At 41.3% G+C, this 20,673-nt stretch overlaps 1 protein-coding gene across 42 annotated transcripts; it reads right to left on the bottom strand.

Annotated features, from left to right (window-relative positions):
- Nucleotides 1-149: 149 nt before the first annotated feature.
- Nucleotides 150-20,144, bottom strand: znf740a (zinc finger protein 740a). Of its 42 annotated transcripts, none has more exons than XM_030090687.1 (22): nucleotides 19,819-20,142; nucleotides 17,748-17,910; nucleotides 17,340-17,543; nucleotides 16,425-16,571; nucleotides 16,304-16,321; nucleotides 15,669-15,789; nucleotides 15,338-15,421; nucleotides 13,718-13,801; nucleotides 12,003-12,086; nucleotides 11,478-11,561; nucleotides 10,974-11,060; nucleotides 10,540-10,623; nucleotides 9,948-10,031; nucleotides 8,458-8,541; nucleotides 7,997-8,080; nucleotides 7,545-7,628; nucleotides 7,016-7,099; nucleotides 5,624-5,707; nucleotides 5,108-5,191; nucleotides 3,761-3,844; nucleotides 3,208-3,326; nucleotides 150-2,932 (listed from the first exon to the last, which is right to left on the bottom strand). In XM_030090687.1, exons 2-22 carry the CDS (start codon nucleotides 17,790-17,792, stop codon nucleotides 2,759-2,761), a joined length of 2,007 nt encoding a protein of 668 aa, XP_029946547.1. In that variant the 5' UTR covers nucleotides 17,793-17,910; nucleotides 19,819-20,142; the 3' UTR covers nucleotides 150-2,758. The 42 variants fall into 42 exon arrangements, with proteins under 42 accessions (XP_029946547.1, XP_029946549.1, XP_029946551.1 ...); XM_030090689.1 differs by having other exon boundaries at nucleotides 10,977-11,060; nucleotides 19,819-20,141; XM_030090691.1 differs by having other exon boundaries at nucleotides 17,361-17,543; nucleotides 19,819-20,139.
- Between the last annotated feature and the right edge of the window lie 529 nt (nucleotides 20,145-20,673).

Raw genomic sequence — 20,673 nt, 5'->3', positions numbered from 1 at the left:
AGAACTTGAACGACATACAAAAGTCCTTTACAAATTCTTTTATTATTTCAGCATAATAGTAAGAAGCCTCTCCTCTGATTTTCATACAGTTGAAACTAATTGGATCACAAGGGTACATATTAGTTAGCCCATTTTACAATAATTGTAACTTTTTTTTTTTTAGGAAGTTATTCTTATGCACTCATTTTCCTACACAAAATAATCAATATCAAGATCCTTTTTTTTTTCTTTTTAAATGAGGACCATAACTCTGCATGCAAGACTAATAAAGAAAACAACTAATCTGTGAAAGCTACTGTTATGCTGTTGTTCATCTAATACCATTATCAATATAATTTACTACAAATACCAGGGACTTTGTATAAGAAAGAAAACATTTTCTTGTGGTACTACCGCCTCAAATGTCAAAATTACCAAACATACTGGGCTCTCAACTGTACTGATCCAAATTGTTCTGTCCACCTTCTGCACAGACTTGAGGAGAAATTGGCTTTGTCCAAAACCTAAAATCTAGTACAGTTTAAAAGGAAAAAAAAAAATCCATATCTATTTTTTTGTCTTTTTTCCTTTCACTCCAGTGTTTACAATTTTATCAGAATAAAAAAGGTCCTTGAAACAATCATCAAAATGCGATGAGAAACTCCCAAGACAAATATTTCTTTCAATCCGTCTGCAGAAAAAAAAAAAAAAAAGTTAACCTCAATCTTATAACAAATGATCTGAGACTCAAGGATTCTATTGCATTGGAACAATGAGAATGATAATACTAAAAACAATAAATGACAAAATGGTATTAACAAGTGTCGTTAACTATATACTGTATTGCCCTTTAGCCGTTTTCAGTATGTGCTCGCACCAGCAGTGTCCCTTCAACAGTTTAGGAATAGTGTTTCCACAGCAATCTATTGCGTTTCTCAAACTCGGCCCACTTCGCCGCCGCAGGGTTTACTTTGAGTCATCGAGTCTCTGCCTCCGTGTCACTGAAAGCTTCCGGACGGAGCCACTGCCGGGCCCACGTCCACACTCCGCCCCTCAGGAAGCTCGCTGCCGCCAGAAAAGGATCAAGTTTGAGAAATTCGTCTACAAGCGGCGGAGCGGCCCTGAAGTGGCACCACTCTGCCGTTTGACCGTCGCAGCTTTTCCACGGCACGACCGAAGAAGCTCATCATACACAACTCGTATGTTACAAAAAAAAAAAAAAAGATCATTTAGTACTACGAGGATTATTTTGTGTGTCCGCGACTCACTTAAGGCTAAACCCATTGACATGACAGACAGCCATTATTACACACCGACCACAGAATATCTGGATGAAAGGCAATCGTTAGTGCGTGGCAGAGCCGGACGCGGCCAAAGCACTGCAGTGGGAAACCATTTAGCACTACGTACTTCTCACAACGACTGTCAACACTTCCGGGGGAGGGGGCGGGGGTGGGGCTCCTTCAGGATTATACACCGTGTTACACCGCTATCAGTAACGACGACCCCAAAATCTTCAGCATTAAGATGACCTCTCGATAGGACGACGTGTCAGTCTGGTTTAGCGCCTGAAGCCATCAACATTCAGTAACTACGATCGCTTTACCATGAAAACAATAAAAAAAAAGGAGGATGATGATGATGATGAAAGGCTAGTAAATACATCAGATCCACAATAATAAACTGTTGTGAAAAAGGCAAATGAAAATATAACAAAAAGAGAAAGAGAGGAACATACTAAGGCCACAAGAGTTTGTATACCCTCGCAAATCTCACAATGTGACAATCTGTACAAACGTAAGGGGACTCCGAGTGGCCGACCTGCATTATTTTACACCAGGAGAGACTCGTTCCTGCTCTTGTACTGGAGATCTGTGCATATATATATGCATATATACAGCTGAGCGTACAACAGCACACACTCTCAGTACTCGTGAAAGGGGGACGGTGAGGACCGCCGCCCGGTTCCCGCCGCGCCGGCGACACGCGGCGCTCCTCCGCCGCGTCGCCCCCTTCCAGTTCATTTCCCTGGAAGTCCCGGTTATACAGTTGCTGATATTTCTTTTTAACGACTCACAAAAGTTATTTCGGTTTCCTCTCGACTGCGACGGCGGTGACGGAATGTATTCGAACCATTTTTTTTTTTCCTTCTACTTCTTACTGGCCCATTTTTTTTTTTTGCATGAGAAAGAGAACAAAAATGAACAACTGTTATTTACACGATAATCAATAACATCTGAGTCTGCAGGTTGAGAAAGGTGTGTGCTGCGTCACGGTCAAGAATTCATGAGTGCGAAGGTTCTGACTCACGAAATGGGCCGAACAGGAAAGAAGAAGAAGAAAAACAAAAGGATCAAATATTTCCTCCACCTCCTCATCCCACTTGTTGCCAACGCGTCAGGATCAATACCCTCCAGAGTACCACCGAATGCAGATTTTTTTGTTTTCCAACAATAAAAACTGTTTTTGTTTTTCTTTTGCAAAAATCAAATAGATTAAGTACAAAAAAACCGGACCACTGTTCATCACAGAAAAGTCTCATCTTAAAAAAAAAAAAAAAAAAAAAAAAAAAAAAAACAACAGGGAGGAAAAGCAAACAGTAAAAATTCAACAGAAAACCAGAAACAGAAACGTCCCGCCGTCATTAATCCCATGACTGGAGCTGCGGTGTCAGTCTGTGCTAGAATGTGGCGTCACTCCGCACAGAGCCGAGCAGAAGAAACCCTGTGGCGTGTCCCGTCTCCGCCGGCGCGGCGGCGGCTGCGGGGAAGACGGAATGTCAGACGGCCAGGCGCCCGGGCGGCGGGTGCAGGGGGCTCCAGGTGGGCGGCGCGGGCGGCGGCTCCTGGGGGTACGGGCGCGGCTCGCAGCACGGCTGGCTCTCCACTTTGGCGACGCTGCGGCCCTGGCACAGCCGGCGATGCCGCAACAGCCGGTCCGTGCGGGAAAAGTTCTGCAGAGGAAACCAGACGAACGAGGTGAGCGATGTCGAGTCAGCCTGAGACGCGCTTCTCAACCCGGAACATGGCTGCTTTACCAGAAAGTGTTTGTTCTGATGTGCATCTATCAGACTCAAACTGAGAACACAGATCAGAGGCATGATTGCTAGGCAACGCGCTCCTACTCATTTTATTATGGCTCAATGTTTTACAGCCCGCAGGCCTCATGGGACTCTGCACTCATCAGTATGGAGCTCAATTGTTTTCGTGTTTTGTTCCGTCTACGTACCTGCTGGCATCGTTCGCACTGGTAAGGCTTCTCCCCGCTATGGACACGCTTGTGTCTCTCAAGGTGGTAGCGCTGAATAAACCTCATATCACACATGTCACAAGCAAATGGCTTCTCTCCTGAAAGAGCACACAAAGACAGAGTCAATGAATCAATTTTGGTGTCCGGTTACAAGCAAACCGCGCAGGCTAAGTTCTTCTTTGCAGACTAGATTTCCAACGCTACAAGAAAAGTCAGAAACAGGAAACAGACAGGCTGCCTTATCGGTAACTTTTAAAGAGTGAAACATCTGGGGGAAAAAAAAAAAGTCTATTCTACAAGGCCTCGTCATCAACTCATTATGTGTAGATCAGAGTGGAGGTTGTCGTTTTCTGGGCCCGGATCTGCGCACATCGTGACCCCACAAGTTGGGGTCGGGTGGTTTTTCGGACTGGTTCAACATCCCATCAAATGACTTGACAATCCAAACTCGAGTTCGCCGTGACCGCGCCGCGGCGGCCGAGTCCCGGCGCCGCTCTGGGTAAAGTGAGGGGTACGGTAAAGGGACGCATACCCGTATGAGTGAGGCTGTGTCTCTCCAGGTGGTTACGCTGAATAAACCTCATGTCACACATGGAACAAGCATACGGCTTCACCCCTACACACACAGAGCAATATATTAGCCCTACCAAGCCACAGGTGCAAGACATACAACTTACAAGCTCAAACTGGCTTCAGGACTGAATATGTGTGGAGGTTAAGCTTCCTGTCTCGGCTTGTGATGCTTGTTTGTTTGTACAGATAAAGATGACATGCTCAGACATGCAGTTGAAATCAAAACCTAACTGTGGATTAAGTTTCTCTGTTATATGGAGGTGAACACGCCTGATACTGAAAACAAGGTTAGTTGGCAAATGTTGAAACCTTTTTTTTTTATGCCCAAAGCAAAAGAAAAACAGCAATTGTCATTGTTTGTACCACAATTCTACCGTGTCACATTTCTCACCGTTAGGTCTATGAAAGAAAAAATAAAATCCCTTAAGCTTTAGAGGGGGAAAAAACCCAGAGTTTAGATTATTGGCCCTTTCACATGAACCATCATCATCTTCAATAACAGGAATTAAAAACTAATCACTGAAAGAAGTTGTGGATTTGTTTGATTCTGTGAGCCTCAGTTACGGTAAATACCACCTGACCGCATGTATATTACATATAAATATATTTTCCAGGGTTATCAGATGTCAGCTTCCTAAACGATGGATGTTGATGAAGAATCTAAAAAGGCTACAGGTATTCATGGATTGTATTGTACCCAAGTGATCTTTAAAACTCCTAATCTAAATGGGTATTAAACTGTCTCTTCATGAACAAATATCCGACACTTAATATTCTGCATGAATCTACAATATAACACACTGATGGTACCAGAAATCCTCGGGGGCTTGAACAGAGTTACCAGGCAACGTGCCGTTTCCAGGATAAAAATCAGACATTTACGATAGTAGTGGTTTTACATTTGCGTGACAAGAATAAAGTTCAGGTTTGGGTTGTGTTCACTACCCTGCAGCTGTGGAATCGGCACAAACAGGCACAAAGTGGCCAAACTGAAACTCTACTTCCACCTCCTGGCTTCCAAATTGCGGAGACAGCATTAAATCTGAACTAAATCTAGAGGATGTGATAAACTTCTAACGTGTTGCTCGATACCGTGATGAGAACATGTGACCAAACTAGACAGTCCTCCTGAACCAGAGGAGACGGCTCCAACCTGCTGTGAAGAAACCACCTGCAGAACGAACCCTGTCCAGACGACTTTCTATTCACATTGATTTGTCCTAAATATGATATTTTGTGCCTAAAACTTGTGCGCAGTACTGTATATAATGTGAGGGAAGGGGGGGGCAGGTGCACGGACCCATACCCGTATGAGTGAGGCTGTGTCTCGCCAGGTGGTAACGCTGCACAAACCTCATGTCACACATGGTGCAAGCAAAAGGTTTCACACCTAGACGCAGAGCATGAGTGTTATTTCCAGGTCGTTTAGTGTCTCTCCAACAATCCATCAGTCAGTCATGTGATTTTGAACATCTCTTTACATGTGATGGGTTGTTAACCACTTAAATTCTCAAAAGAATTACAAACATACTCCTGATTTGAATTCATGGTAACATTCTGCTTTTTTGATTTCTCCAAATCCAAATTTCCAATCCACAACTTAACACATCTTATGAGCTGATGATATAGTCCTGCATTCATGCTCACACTGGCCTTAGCCCTGTCAAATGTGTGCAGTGTTTATATAAAGGTCAGTTCTGATCAAATGAATGGCACCGCTGCATTTACCAGTACACACAATAACGCTGACTGCCTCTTAGAGCTGGGCCTACAGTGGCTACAGTGGAAATAGTGGACATGGGCTCGGTGGGCGGACGCATACCCATATGAGTCAGGCTGTGTCTCGCCAGGTGGTAGCGCTGAAAAAACCTCTTGTCGCACATGGTGCAAGCATAAGGTTTCACACCTGAATACAGAGTAGCAATATTATAGCACTTCACCTCAGGTTCAATTCTACCAAGAAACACCCAAAGCTATTGGTTATTAACCACACAAAGGCCAATTCATGCAAAAAGGTAAATAAATGTTTGCCTTACTTCACTAGTTACGTCCAGAACGACTAGAAAAGTAACTACATGTTCAATAATGACTTATGAGTGTTATAAATGGAGTCAATGAGCGTTTTTCCAACTAAAACTAAATTTTGATCATGTTGATTTTTGGGGGGCTTTTCTGAGCACATTTCAGTGTGAACGAGTTGAAAATAATTTAGTTTTATCAGCATTGATTTTTGCCTATTGCGATACAAGAACATGTGGAAGGCCCTCGCCAAGACACCATATTTTCTGGACTATAAGTCGCTCTGTTTCTGGTTGTGCAACTTAAACTGAAGCAAATCATAAATCGACCGGGGACGGCAAACCAGAGGACACGTCCTGCTACGGTTCCAAGAGGAGGATCGAATCCATCCTGTTGGGATTCAGAAAAGCTCAAGTTGTCGAAACTGAAGACAACTGAGAAGATGGCAGCAAAACCAGAGGAGCAGAATTCGCTACAGCTCCCTCTGGGAATGACCCAACTCACTTAAAAGTGACCAAGATGAAGAATTCAGCAGATTTAATGACGTGGATTGAAACAGGGCAACACGGAAATGTGTTTGGCAAAAAAAAAAAAAAAAAAAAAAAAATCCAGCATTTGTTCTCTCCGGATTATAGAAGAATGCAGTGATCTGCATGAAATGAATTACAGATCTTTTAAAATGTGTCTTGTCATGCAAAGAAATGGTCTAAACTGTGATTCTCAAACTGTGGCGCTATGGTAAGTATACAAATCTTTAAATAAAATCAATTTGAAAAAATTCAATATTATGAAAATAGTACAAAGCTTTGTATGAAAAAAACGTAAATGATGAAATTCATATTTAAATAAAGTACATAAAAAAATGCATCAAAAGCTAATAGGGTTAGTCATCTGTCCATATCTTCCCTGGCGGTAGAGAAGAGTTTGAGAATCACTGTCAGGTTAAACAAAATGTTCCTTTCATGAATCTCTACCAGAGGAATTAAGACTTGAGAGCAACATATAGTCCGGAAAACATGGTACTGGGCGTTTCAGTCATCTTTCAGTAACTTTAATATGTCAAATGTTTAACAGTGCATCAAAAACCTCTGGCAAGTTAGCATGAAACTGATTTTAAAGGAAAGCCGTACAGGCAGGAGGCCTCCTGGTACTGGAGTGTGATAAGCAGTGAGAGGGCAGGTGCACTGAGGCGTACCCGTATGAGTGAGGCTGTGTCTCGCCAGGTGGTAACGCTGAACAAACCTCATGTCACACATGGTACAAGCAAAAGGTTTCACACCTAGACGCAGAGCATTGAGGTATTATTTTCAGACGTTGCATTTTGTGCGAGTTCACAATCCATCAATAAGTCATCTATTCCAAAAGCTACCCGGGATTGATGGGTTGTTAAACTCCAATCAGTTGTTTTTCCCCACAGAAAGAATTCTTAATTTTTTATTTATTTATTTTTTTTTGGGGACCAATTCTGGTTCAGAACACATTAAAATCTACAACAAATAAACAATTCTCAAATCCACAACTTGACACATCACATGAGCTGATGATGTTGCAGTATTTCCCTTCATAGCAGAACAAACTGGCTGTAATGTCAAGAGTTCAGGGTTACATGCTCTGGAGAACATGAGGAGAACATGAATAGCTACCGTAGACATCTGGCTTTGTGACTAACACAGTGGAAATACAGTCTGGTCTCAGTGGCATGGGCTCGGTGGGCGGACGCATACCCATATGAGTGAGGCTGTGTCTCGCCAGGTGGTAGCGCTGAAAAAACCTCTTGTCGCACATGGTGCAAGCATAAGGTTTCACACCTGAATACAAAGTAGCAATATTATAGCACTTGGCCTCACTTTTTATTCTTTTTTAAATCTAGGAAATCTATTGGTTATTAACCACACAATAGCCAATTCATGCAAAAAAGAAAAAAAAAAAAAAGAAAAACACCACACTATTTCCCTAATGTCTTCTCATTAAGTCTTTTCTCAGGGTTGAAGATTCCAACATAACATCACAAGTGCTGATTTATGGCTCTTCGGCTGATTCCCAACAGACAATGGCTGACATAAAACAGGCATGGAACCCTTCACACTGTACGCTCGGCGTGTCCCTCACATATAAGACATGAAATGTGCACATGGACTACAGCTGAGTGTCATGGGCACGGTGCACGGACCCATACCGGTATGAGTGAGGCTGTGTCTCGCCAGGTGGTAACGCTGAAAAAACTTCATGTCACACATGGTGCAAGCATAAGGTTTCACACCTAAACGCAGAGCATCAAGACAATTATTCCTCTGTCGCCGGCACGGTTCATCTAGAAGATAAAGCTGTTTGGTTTGTGTTCCTGTCGTTTTCCCCCTCTGGCCTCAATTGATATCTGTGGTTAATAACCAATGTCAGACCCTAAGTCACTTACAGGGCAACAGTATCTATGAGAAGCTTGGTTTTAATTTTAAAATATATATAAAGGGCTGTAACACCCACATACATGAGCTGATGGTGTCATCTGATGGAAAATACACTTAGAAATACTCCTACAGAAAAAAATGTATGCATACAGAAAGTCAAGGCTAGCTCAGGAATAAACAGAGGCTGCAGCATCCTAGTCTTGTGACTGGGTTGAGATTGGCAGACGCATACCCATATGAGTGAGGCTGTGTCTCGCCAGGTGGTAGCGCTGAAAAAACCTCTTGTCACACATGGTGCAAGCGTACGGCTTCACCCCTACGCACACAGAGTACCAGCTTTAGCACAAAGAGGAACTCAACTGCCAAAAATGATCGACAGCGAAACTTTACTAAATGGCTTAGTAAAGTTTGGTTGTACTCATCAGCGCGTCGTTTTTAAACTGGAATGTTCCAGCGTGCGTCGTTAAAAAGATCCGGCGATCCAATCAAACTACAATTTTTTTTTTTAACACCCGATTCAAATTAAACTGCTTTATGTCTTCAGCCAAAGTTTGAGTGAGGGAAATTGAGGGAGGGGTAAAGAAAATACCCGTGGCAAAAAGCTAAAACAAATTATTTTTCAAGGACAAAATGAAAACTGCTCCTTCCGAATGACTCAAATGATTGAAGTAAAATCCAAATCCCTGGTGGACACTTTCCAACTAGCACAACAAATTCACACTATGCCGATAAAAGGATGTGATCATTTCTACAAACCACGGAAAGATTTCAGCAATAGGTTCGTAAATATTTTAATTTTTGTCACGCTGATCGCAGAGGTTGAGACAATTTTAGGCAGTTGGCAAACAGCTGTTCACATGACATTAGGTGTGGACATGAGGAAAGCAACTGAGAAAAATACGAGAGACATTCAATGGAAATGACTCAGAAACAATCATAGCGAAGCGATCCTATCATTGAAGGAAATATATACTTTTAGCTTTTGTGAGAAAATTGTAGCTCCAAAATGAATAAGGAAGATGTGCATATTCTCATCTATTACTTTGGATGTGAAATGACACAAAGACTTCAGCTGTGTTGGTACTAAACTGTAAATATGAACTTTTTTAAACAAATAAAAATTCACATTTTGGTTCAAATACAAATTCAATATAAAACTTCCGTGCCGTTGCCTGGGAATCCGCTTAAACGTTTTGTTTTTTGGTGCAAATGCAAAATCTGAACAATACGAACTACAATCTGCAGTCACACTGTCACTACAACGCAGAAAACACCTTTACGGCCAACTGTTTCCACGCCGTCTGATCACCAGTTCAGAACACTTCTACAATTGAGAGTTTATTGGGAAATTTTGAGCTAAACAGCTATTTTAATAAACGTAAGAGCAGAAATCGACAGAATGTATATGGCTGTTTTGAGAGGAGCTCATCGAGAAGCAAAACTGAATATTTCATCTATACTTTAACCGGCGTTGTTCTTCCTCTTGGTCCTCATGTCATTTCATATACAAAGTATAGAGAAAGTATTATTCTAAAAAAGCATACGAGGGTCCTGAAAAGTATCACTTGGCTAATAAATACGTCAGTTCTGTGACAGAGAATACAAACTCGAGTTTGAAGCAGCCATGTAAATATCAACTTGCGGGCCATGCATGACAGAAAAAAAAAAAAAAAAGAAAGAAAAGGTGAGAAAAGAGGTCACGTTTAAGAAAGAAGGACGTACCTGTGTGAGTAAGACTGTGTCTCTCCAGCTGGTAACGTTGAATAAACCTCATGTCACACATAGTGCAAGCATATGGCTTGACCCCTAAACACAACACAGCAGAGTTAGAGGCTTTCTGACACTCGTCAAGTTCTTCAACACAAGGACAAAAAGTAAAACTGTCTCATGCATTAATGACAATTCTATTAAGACACATTACACAGAAAAAGTTAATTTGCAGGTATTATTTCAGCAACAACTTAATCACTGCAAACTGGTGGTGATACAAATCTTTTTAACTATATCATAACATCCTCAATTTGCTGACAGTTTAATGCTTTTTTGGTGTAATGTGTCTTTAACTGGATAAACTAAATTCTGTTTAACAAACATGCAGAAGTACCATTACAGAGTTTTTCACAAAAAGTATCTGACAGAGTCACTTTTTCAGTGGACAGTTTCCCAACAAAGCCTAAAAATTCTATCAAACATCATGTCTTAACCACAGAACTGCACTAAGAGCATATTGGGGCTCATCAATCAAAAGACTAGGTGTAAAAGTACTCAAAGAAAGGTTTCATAGTTGAAAGGGGAACAATTAATTCAGGCATACCAGTATGAGTGAGGCTGTGTCTTGCCAAATGGTAACGCTGGAAGAACCTCATGTCACACATGGAGCAAGCGTATGGCTTCACCCCTAAACGCGTACAGCATTACATTTAGGAAGAGACAAGAATAGTCTTATGAACTATGAGCAAATGAAGTGTCACTTTTTAAAACACTCGTCAAAGCTACGTGCTAACTTGAAACACAAGACTGAGCTCTATCCTTACAAAACTTGTTATATTTGACCTGAAAGTGTTCAGAAGACAGTAAACAGAACAGAAAATCAATTTGAGGAGTTGAAGCCGACATTTTGTAGTAAATATAAATTGTGTAACACAAAATAAAGAGTGCTGTGTGTCCAACTTCTATCACAAGTGCAGGAGCTCATACAAATATCTACACGCTGGGGTAGTCTCAGGTAAGAAGGAGAAGTAAAACTGCTACCCGTGTGAGTGAGAGTGTGTCTCGCCAGGTGGTATCTCTGGAAAAATCTCATGTCACACATGGAGCAAGCATATGGCTTCACCCCTGCACACACAGAGCAAAAGACTTTGTAAAAACACAATGAATTTGACAGGATGAACTAACTTATCTTATGTATCCAGACATGCCAGAAAGCAGCTTCGCGATATAGACATTCGTTTAGCTGTGTCGCATGAAAAGGAATCTCAAAGGAAGTGTCTTTTTTTTTTTCTGAACTCGGGGCAACTTTTCAAAGCTCGCAGGCTCGACATAAGACTTCAAAACAGAATTCAAAGAGGTCGTTTACAGGCACTGGAGGTATTGCTGCATCAGAGAGTTAAATAGAGACGGATCACCGCTCTTGATACACCTCAACAGTTCAGAAAGCTTGATGCTTACGGATAGCAAGTTCACTTAAAAAGACCACTTATCCAGAAACTGGGTATGTAGACACTTGTGTAGTGAAGAAGGGTGAACCCATACCCGTGTGAGTGAGGCTGTGTCTCGCCAAGTGGTAGCGTTGGAAAAATCTCATATCACACATGGAGCAAGCGTATGGCTTCACCCCTACACACATAAAAGTATGTCAATAATAGCTAGAGACAAAGGGGGGGGGGGGAAACAAGTTTCAACATTCGACCAGCTTCTCCCAGCAGAGCTCCTCTCTACACGTGATACAAGCGGCCGGAGAAACAATGGCATGTTTGCATTTTTCGCAGCGGTTGTGTGCGCCGTGGCTACAAGCAAGTCGTTTGAGTCTGGTGAAAATGTGGCAGCGAGGGAGGAGCGGCACAGAACAAAGTGGAGCATTCAGCAGGAGAGAAGCTGAGGTCGTGTGTAAAGCACACATTTACATTACCGGCTACCAACGATACAGTTGTCATGATCCTAAACCCATGTCTGGATACATCTTGAGGAGCAAATTTTACTTTTTTAAGCTGGTTTTTCATTCTAGATTTTCGATCCGAGTTGGAAAGTTTGACCCAACTAAAATGAGCAGACGCATACCAGTATGAGTGAGGCTGTGTCTTGCCAGATGGTAACGTTGGAAGAACCTCATGTCACACATGGAGCAAGCGTACGGCTTCACCCCTACATACACAAAGTATCAATATATTAGCTAGGAGGTTCCTTTTGCATCAAAAGGAAGCATCAATAACAAGCATGAGATGACTAGGACCCGAAAGGCATCAAGCTTCATGCGGAGGGGTAGTTTTTTTTTTTTTTTTTTTGTTTTTTTTTTTACCCTGAATTAGAAAAATTGCCTACAGTCAGTTCATTTTTAAGACACCAAATACATATCTGAACGAAAGCAGCAACAGAGAATAAACCCAGTGTGTTTGAAACAAGCCATACACGACAGCAGCAAGGTAGCCAAGAAAGATGGGAGACAGTGATCACGCTGGCCAGCTGAAGCAGACACGTTACTGCACCTTCTCCTCCATCGGCGATGCTTTGTAGCACATTGGCCTGCTACCTAATGTCCATCTAAAGATGGTTTGCGCACGGCAATCGATACTGGCATTTGGATATTTACATCTATGCTCATTTTCCCTACTTATCAAAGTGAGGATCTGCTTCAACTTTCAATAGACTCCAATTTGATCTCTGCCAGAATGTTACAACACAAGCACGTGTTTTAGCAACTGTAATACCAAAGAAATTACAAAAAGCCAGACAGTTAAAGCAGAAAAACAAGAGCTGTGCAGCCATGAAAATGTAAAATAAGTGTGGACATCAAAGGACTACTCCCATAATATACCATGGCTTTAAGTGATGCTACTTCAGTAGACTGTTGCCCGGTTAGATCAGTGGTTCACAAACGTTTTACCCGATACAGCAGGCTGATACTGAGATAACATGAAGGAAAGATGATTTTTTAATGTGAATTTCTTCTTCTACACTTACAGTGCTTCAAGATTTGTACTGTTTTCAATAGGTTGTTAATCAAATTTTTTTAATGTTAGTCTTTCCTCCAGCTACCACTAGAGGGAGCTTTTACGCAAACAGTTTGAGAAGCAAGTCATTAAGATGCAGAGTTTCAAAATGTTAATTTAAGCTTTGTTCAGGATAAGGTCATAAAAAATAAAATAATGAGCAAAATGTGGACACTGCACTCCTGCTTCTATTGTCCAACATCTATTCAATTCTGCTGCTGTTTTTCAGAAATACCTGATTGAAACTTATTTCAGACCCAGCAAATCAGCATTTTATTGAAATGTCGGTGGAAAGCAGCTGTGAAAATAAGAACAAGAACCAAACAAATATTTAAATGAGAAGCAAAAGCAAACGCGGGCGTGAAGCGATGGTACAAAAGGGACGGTGTGCTTTGAGAAAGTCCACAGCAGCGATTTGAGTCGGTGTATGGCGTTGCACTGTTCACATATTACTGTGAAGAAATCATTCTGCTGCCACTTTAATGCTCTGGTGCCATTTTCCCTCAGTATTTAGTGCACTGATGGCAGAAGTTCATATTAAATACCGAGTGGCACTAGGCACATCTTTCAATTTAAAAATATACACACTAAAGGGTAAAATAAAATCTCAAATAATGCCACTCATCAGGCATGTATCCTCCCCACCCACTTTTTAAATATAAGATTTCCTAAAAAGCTTGGGTATTCATGATTGCTTGGATGCCATTGGGTTGTTCAGACTAGTTAACGACTGAAGATTTTTGAAGGCACTGTAACTCAGACCGGGTACGGTGAAGGGACGCATACCCGTATGAGTGAGTCTGTGTCTCTCCAGGTGGTAACGCTGGAAAAACCTCATGTCACACATGGAACAAGCGTACGGCTTCACCCCTACACACACAGAGCATACAATTATTAGCTATTCAGGCTAATGAAGAATTGAGAAGATATAAAGAAAAGAAAAAAATATCTCAAAACAGAACAGGTGCAAGTGTCGCGGAACAAGTGCTGACTGAAATTTAATTAATATACAGATAGATTCATAGATGAATATACGAAATGCCATCATAGCTGAGATAAAATAAGTTTTACCACTGAGGCTTGTTGTGAATACCGGGGCAGTAGTCACTGACTCACGAGAACAGTTAGGTTGAAAGAGGACTTACCCACAGTGCATACTTCTTAAATAATGAAAAACAAAGAATTTTGTGTGAAAAGATGCAAAGTAAATATTGACACTAGGAAAAGAAAAAAAACTCAGAACATAGTCCTTTGATGTCCATGCAGTTATTTCCATTGATAATATTGCATACAGAAAATAATTTCAATATGTAATGCATGTTTTTGTGGCCTGTGCTTTGAGGATTTTGCTTTCACACACACAGTCACAAATCTGAGTCCACTATCAAAAAGCCTTTTTTTTTTTTTTTTTTTAAATTATTATTTTAGGCTCGAATCATTTTGCACAGCTGTTTTTGGAATGTACCGTCTCGAGCGACATTTTAAGATAAACAAGATGCACACAGAGAAGACAAATCTCAAACACAAGCAGAAACAAGTTACATCTGTGGTCACTGGGATTCTTCAGGTGTTTCGTGTTAATTTGGTCACATGGGTGTCATTTCTACTCACTGAAGGAAATCTAACATATGATCACCGGTCTGCTTAAATATTTCGGAGAACCAGTTGTGGAGTTTTATACCAGATCAAACTCATTGGAAGTCTCGCAAAAAGCACATCCGGGTCAGAGACACGCCAGGCTGCAGTAACGAAGCAGGAGTTGAACTGAAGCCGCAGTGGGACGCGCCTTCAGCCAAAGTAGTGAGCGGATTATGTTGATGTAGCATTGTGTCTGCAAAGCATGCAGCAACAACAACAACAAAAAAAACCTTGGGAATGAGTGTGAGTAACCACACCAAGTGAGGACCAGTATGTGAAACACAACTTTGCAAGACAAAACACCATTTGCACAAACACGAGATCCGATTAAACACTGACTTGATGCAAAGACGGAACAAGTCAAAACAAAGAGCAAAACACCAACAAACGTCTTTTTTTTTTTTTAACAGGTAATTCAATGTCTAAATGAGCTTTGGCTTCTCAATTTCTGCATAAATTTCGAGAACTGCTTACACAAACTTAAAAGTGAATAAATTTGGGGAAACCACCTGTAAAGAAGAAGAGTTTTTAATAGTGGACTCTGGGACTGCACTGTGTTGTACTGCCTACCGTCAATTTTTTTTCCTGGTTTGCGGGGACCAATACTTTGCATTATATTTAGGGATGAACAGATTTTGAGAGTGGCTTTGTTGGAAACTACTGTCCACAGACAAAGTGAACCCTGAGCATCTGTCCATTGCTTCATGTGACAGACTACGTAAAAGCAGTCCGGTTTATGTAATATGGGTACGGTTAAAGGACGCATACCCGTGTGAATGAGGCTGTGTCTCTCCAGGTGGTAACGCTGAATAAACCTCATGTCACATACGGCACAAGCATACGGCTTCTCCCCTAAACCGAAGAGCACCAGTTTTAGTTCAAGTCCCCACAGATACCAATTCGCTGTGAGGCAAAAGCTATTACCAAACAAGGTTTTAAGCAGGCCATGGCAAAAACCCTCACAGTTGCTGCACACTCCTAGGTTCAGTCCACTCGAGCTTTTCTGGGTCTCGTTCAACAACTCATTCATTTGTTTTAGCGGTAAAAAGCTGCTCTGAGCTGAACTGTGAACTGGAGTCGCTCCGAGCAGGAACCATACCTGTATGAATGAGGATGTGCCTCTTTAGGTGGTATCCGCTCCTAAATGCTCCGTAACAGTGATCACAAATAAAGTTTTTCTGCACTTTGGATGACGGGCCGTTCTCATCTCCGCCCGCGCCCTACGGAGAACAGCACAGACACGCAGTTAAAACATTTATAAGCCTGTTTAAAGAGTGTATTAATAGTGTGTGCTGAACTGTTGGACCCACAGCCCACCCAGGCTACACTGAGCTTCATGGGAAATCTAAACTAAATGGAAAAATCTAATAAGTATTTTTGATGGCCTTAACAATTCACATTAGGAAAAAAAAATAAAAAAAAATCCTACAAACTCTCATTTTGGGTAGAATTGAAAAAAAAATCAGGTTTTATGATTTTTCTTTAAAAAAAACAAAAAAATTAACATCTGAATTGAGAAATGCCCCACAATCCCTTCCAATAGCCTAATGCCCTCACGTTACTGCTGCCCCTGTTATGCACACAACTGCAGTTATTGTGCTCCGCTTCACTCCGCTCCCCTCCCCCTCTTTCCTCTCTAGAGATCCTCCACCCCCTCCACATCTTCCCTCGACTCCTCCCCCCACCCCCACACAAACAAAATGTGCACACATGAAAGCTCCAAGTGAGGCTTACTTGAATGAAGTTAAACGCCTTCAAGAACCAAAGAAAAAAAACAAAAAGATATCTGTAAAGGCACATTTTATGTAAGAAATTTAAAAAAATATATCCCTATTTAGCAACCCCAGAGACTGACCTTCCCTCCCCTTCCTTCTTGTTCTCTCACTTTACAGGGCGTTACTGATTTCCTGTTCTTTTTTTTCTGCTGCATGTCCTCGGTGGCCCTCATCTCTTTCTCGTCCAGCAGGCGTGGAGCTTGGAATTCACCTTCCTTCCGGATAAGCTACAAAGCCAGAAAAAAAAAACAAAAGTTAATTAATATCCATTCACAGAATCAGTTTAGAGAGCTAAATAAAAGTCAAAAGGATTAGGCTTTTGTGTGCATTTTCTCCACTGCAGAAACTAATATTTGTCTGTCATCTTTATTTTACTTCAGCTAAACCGATGTGTTCTGAAATAACACTTTCTATGAATGGATGAAAATCTACAAACTTTCCTCATTGTGGATACGATTTACTCATTTAAAACTGATCTAAATTTACCAGTAAAACAAAAAAAAAAAAAACAAAAAAAAAAAAAAAAAAAAAAAAAAAGGACAATGATACATTTGGCCCCAGTCAGTCACAATTTTCCCATATTTGTCCATCAGTAGTGAACATCTCAATGTTTTTGTGTCATGAATACAGGAAGTGAGTAATATATCATATTGTGTATTTGTTGTGCTAGGCTGCCGGAAACTCACACCCACAATCTTTATAAGGGTTTAATTTTCCTTTCATGAATTTTTTTTTTATTTACATTTACTTAACTAAGAGTTTTGCTTTGTTCAGATACGTGATTCAATATGTCTCGAATGTTCATCTTTTATTCATAATTTTCTAAATAAAAGCTTTTGGTTTATTTTATCTTTTGTGTTGTACAAAGTGTGTGTAACTAACATTTTTAAACCCCTGTCCTGTACAAATTGTAGCACTGCATGCATAAAAGCAAAGACTTGACAGCCTACACACGACTAAAAGCAAAGCATTAAAAAGCCCCATTCCCACTCAACATTTCCCATGTGAGTCCTAACCAGGGGTGGACAGCTCATTCCAGACGGGAGGATCATGTGGCTCTGGGGAGCACGGTCCGGTCCCTCTCTCTGCTGTGGTCCATGGCCAAGCGGAGCCATCATTTTTTTGGGCGGAGCGGCCATGGAGCTGGCCTGCATCAGGGCCATACTGGAGAGGACAGCTTCGCAGCCGAGCAGCCCCGCCTGCGGAGAGATCCAAAGAACAGTGGCGCTCACCAACTCCGTCAAACACTCAACCAACAGCCAGCAATTTGAAAGTGTCTACGTCTAACACAATATAACTAGTCACGTGGCATTTGCCAGGGTAGTCATCAACGACAACATCCTGAGTGACACAAGACTGCAAATAAAGTTATTTGAAACCATTTTGGTGTTTTTAAAACAAACCCATTTCATATGGTCGCGGACTGAGCTGCTGGGCAGATGTGACATTGCTGTGGTATATGTGAGCGCAGGGACAGGGGTGGGGACAAGGTCATCCAGAGATCCGTCAGTCAGGATGGTCGGGCTGGTGGGAAGCCACACCCACCTCACTCATCTAGCATTAAAACTGAGGAAGAGGAGGATGTGGATGAAACAGAGAAGCATTAAATTAAAACAGCATCACTTGCTGTCTTTGTTACATATTTCAAAAAATATAACACTTGATTAGTCCTCATTTATACTCCAATAGTAGCTCTATCCCCAGCTTTGTTCACATAAAATGTGTGCACTTACCATAAAATACATTTTTAAACTGATATTTGATCAATTCAAACTTTAAAAATACTTTGCAGAAATGTTTCAACTTAACATCCAACCTATTTTTCTGTTCCAATGATAAAAGTGAAACAAATCATGCAATAGCAAAAGTGATGTAAAGGTTAGTATTTCAATTAAAGACACTTCTAAATTACTATTTGATCTTTATATTGACATCTCTGGTCCCTCACAGTGGAAACCTCATCAGAAAACCTGAGTGGCTCAAAGCAGAACTAGATTTTTTTGGAAAAGTAAACTTTGTTTCACTCAGAAGTCAAAGGACACTGGCTGGGAATTAGAATCATTCAAACATCCTAAATAGTGCTGATTGTTCCCTAGCCCTCTTAGTTTGATATTTTCTTTGCAGTTTTACAATTTAAGTTCAATTATCTCACTACACATCTAGATTATATGATCCACATACAAGTGAACATTTTAATATTTCTTAAAGAAACATTAATGAAAACAAAGAGCTGAGACGCGCTAAGGGGAAGCCAATTATATAGACATCTAAGTTTATACCTATATTTCAATGGCTTTAGGAAAATATGTTTAAACAAGCTGAGGAGTGAGGATGAAGCACACACATATTGACATAAAACAGGCAGATGAAATTAGATGACTTTTGAGACACAAGACGACATTTGATGTTTTAAAAGTCTAAAAAGATCTTTCGGTCTGTGTCTACATCGACAGCATACAAGCATATGTTGCCTTTAAGAAAATTTCTACATAGACGGCGAAAGACGAATGCAAAAGCCACAACTCGTTAAGACTGAAAACTTAAAACATATAATGCAGTGTGAAGAGCTCTCCGTTTACACCCATCCTCACCAGACGTGATTGCATTATGAACGTCGTTAACGGGGATCCTGTGAGGAGGCCATTAATTGACTGAAAGCACAATTGCACGATCTTGGGGGGACTTTTCCGGAGGTTTAACAATTACTCGAATAACGAAAAGTCGTATTAACGCTGCAATTAACTACACCACGCACCTCAACTTCAAATGTAAACTGCAGATAGGTAGTAGCAGAAATAGACATATAACGCTACAATGCTTCAGCCATTGGTTAACAACGTTAGCTAAAGATGCTAAGCGAGCTAACGGAGTGCTAACTACGGCTCACACTGCTGAAAACCACGAGCCGACCGCGTCCTTTAGTAACGAATTAATTGCAATATTCATGGTAAAGTCAGTTGAGATAACATCGATATGACATGGCTTAGAAAAACGAGTGCTTTTTCGTCCGCGTTGGCCGAAGTGGCCTTCGTGCTCCCACCCAGCCTAGCTAACAGCGGCTAGCTACGCGCTGGCGCCCTCGCCCACTACAACGTCAACGCCAGCAATCGAACAAATTCTGAGCCCACCTGATCATCTTCTTTGATGCAGTCGCTTAAACAAAGAGCGAATCTTGCAAGACGGGCTTTGTGGTCTTTATAATCTCGAAATAACTTGCAAGAAAGGAGCCGAGCTGGTTTAAGACAAGGGGAGCGATGAAGACGTCCGTGATGGCCGTCGCTGAGTGCCTCCCCCTCCCGTTTGTTAGCCGCCTAGCATTAGCTAACACCAACGCTGTGGCATCCTATAAAACCCTCCGCTGGGTTTTTCGAGCGTGGGCTTTTTTATTTTACCAATGAAAAACAAGCCTACTCAATGCAAAGCTAAAAATCCACCGAGCAACTTTTGAAAAAAACGAAGAGATAATTTACTTACCAATAATCTCGAGTCGCCCGACGCTTTTCAGCCGCGTCTAGTTTACAAACACAGGAAACGCCACAGGATGTAACCCACTCCCCCACACAGCAGCACAGCTTCTTCAAGCGAGGAGAAAAGGCTCATCTTCTTCTGCGCCCCCTCAACACAAGCCCGGCCGGATTAAACCGTTTCAGTCCATTTTTTTTACAGCTGATGCGGAGATTTAACGCCCACCTAACGCGATGGTTGCTGGCCTTCAGTTTGCAGCAGATTCAGGCGCAGATGAAAAAGGAGTGAGCGTTTAAAACCACATAAAACGGGGACGTGCGGGATTACAGCGGGGGTTGGATTCACTCAATCCGATTGCCCCTTTGCCCCATTGTGACTGACGCCCCCTTCACCAAAAATAAATGAATTACATAGTGACATTGCTGTTGTTATTGTTATCTTTTTGTTTATTATTCTATAATTAGACAGATTAGAACACAATGACGTCATCGCATGTTCTATATGGATTTCTTTTACTGTTTTTCTTAATTCTGTATATTTGATATGATAAATTACATGAGATTTGCATATGTAATCTTTAATCTATTTAGATCAGTAAACATAGGACTGAATAACATTATATAACATTTCATCCTCCCAACAAGTGATCACAGATATACACTATAATCCATCCATGTTCTATACTACTTTATTATGTTCAGGCTCACAGGGTGATGGAACCAATCACAGTTTACAAGAGGGCGAGGGCAGGATACACCCTGGACAGGTCGCCAGTGTCACCAGACATACAACCACACACACTCACCAGAGAAGTAATTTGGGGTCACCAATTAACCTTACATGCATGTTTCTGGACTGTGGGAG

Source organism: Salarias fasciatus, chromosome 5 (genome assembly GCF_902148845.1).
Source record: "Salarias fasciatus chromosome 5, fSalaFa1.1, whole genome shotgun sequence".
Classification (NCBI taxonomy): Eukaryota; Metazoa; Chordata; class Actinopteri; order Blenniiformes; family Blenniidae; genus Salarias; species Salarias fasciatus.
This window is presented reverse-complemented; position numbering and strand designations above follow the sequence as displayed.

Excerpts from the sequence above, each read along its gene's own strand:
- znf740a (XM_030090687.1), bottom strand. The coding sequence starts at position 17,792 with ATGTCACATCTGCCCAGCAGCTCAGTCCGCGACCATATGAAATGG. Across the intron at positions 13,802-15,337 it reads ACACAGCCTCATTCACACGG|GGGTGAAGCCGTACGCTTGT; the intron begins GTATGCGTCCTT and ends CTGTGTGTGTAG. Across the intron at positions 3,845-5,107 it reads ACACAGCCTCACTCATACGG|GGGTGAAGCCGTATGCTTGT; the intron begins GTATGGGTCCGT and ends CTGTGTGTGTAG.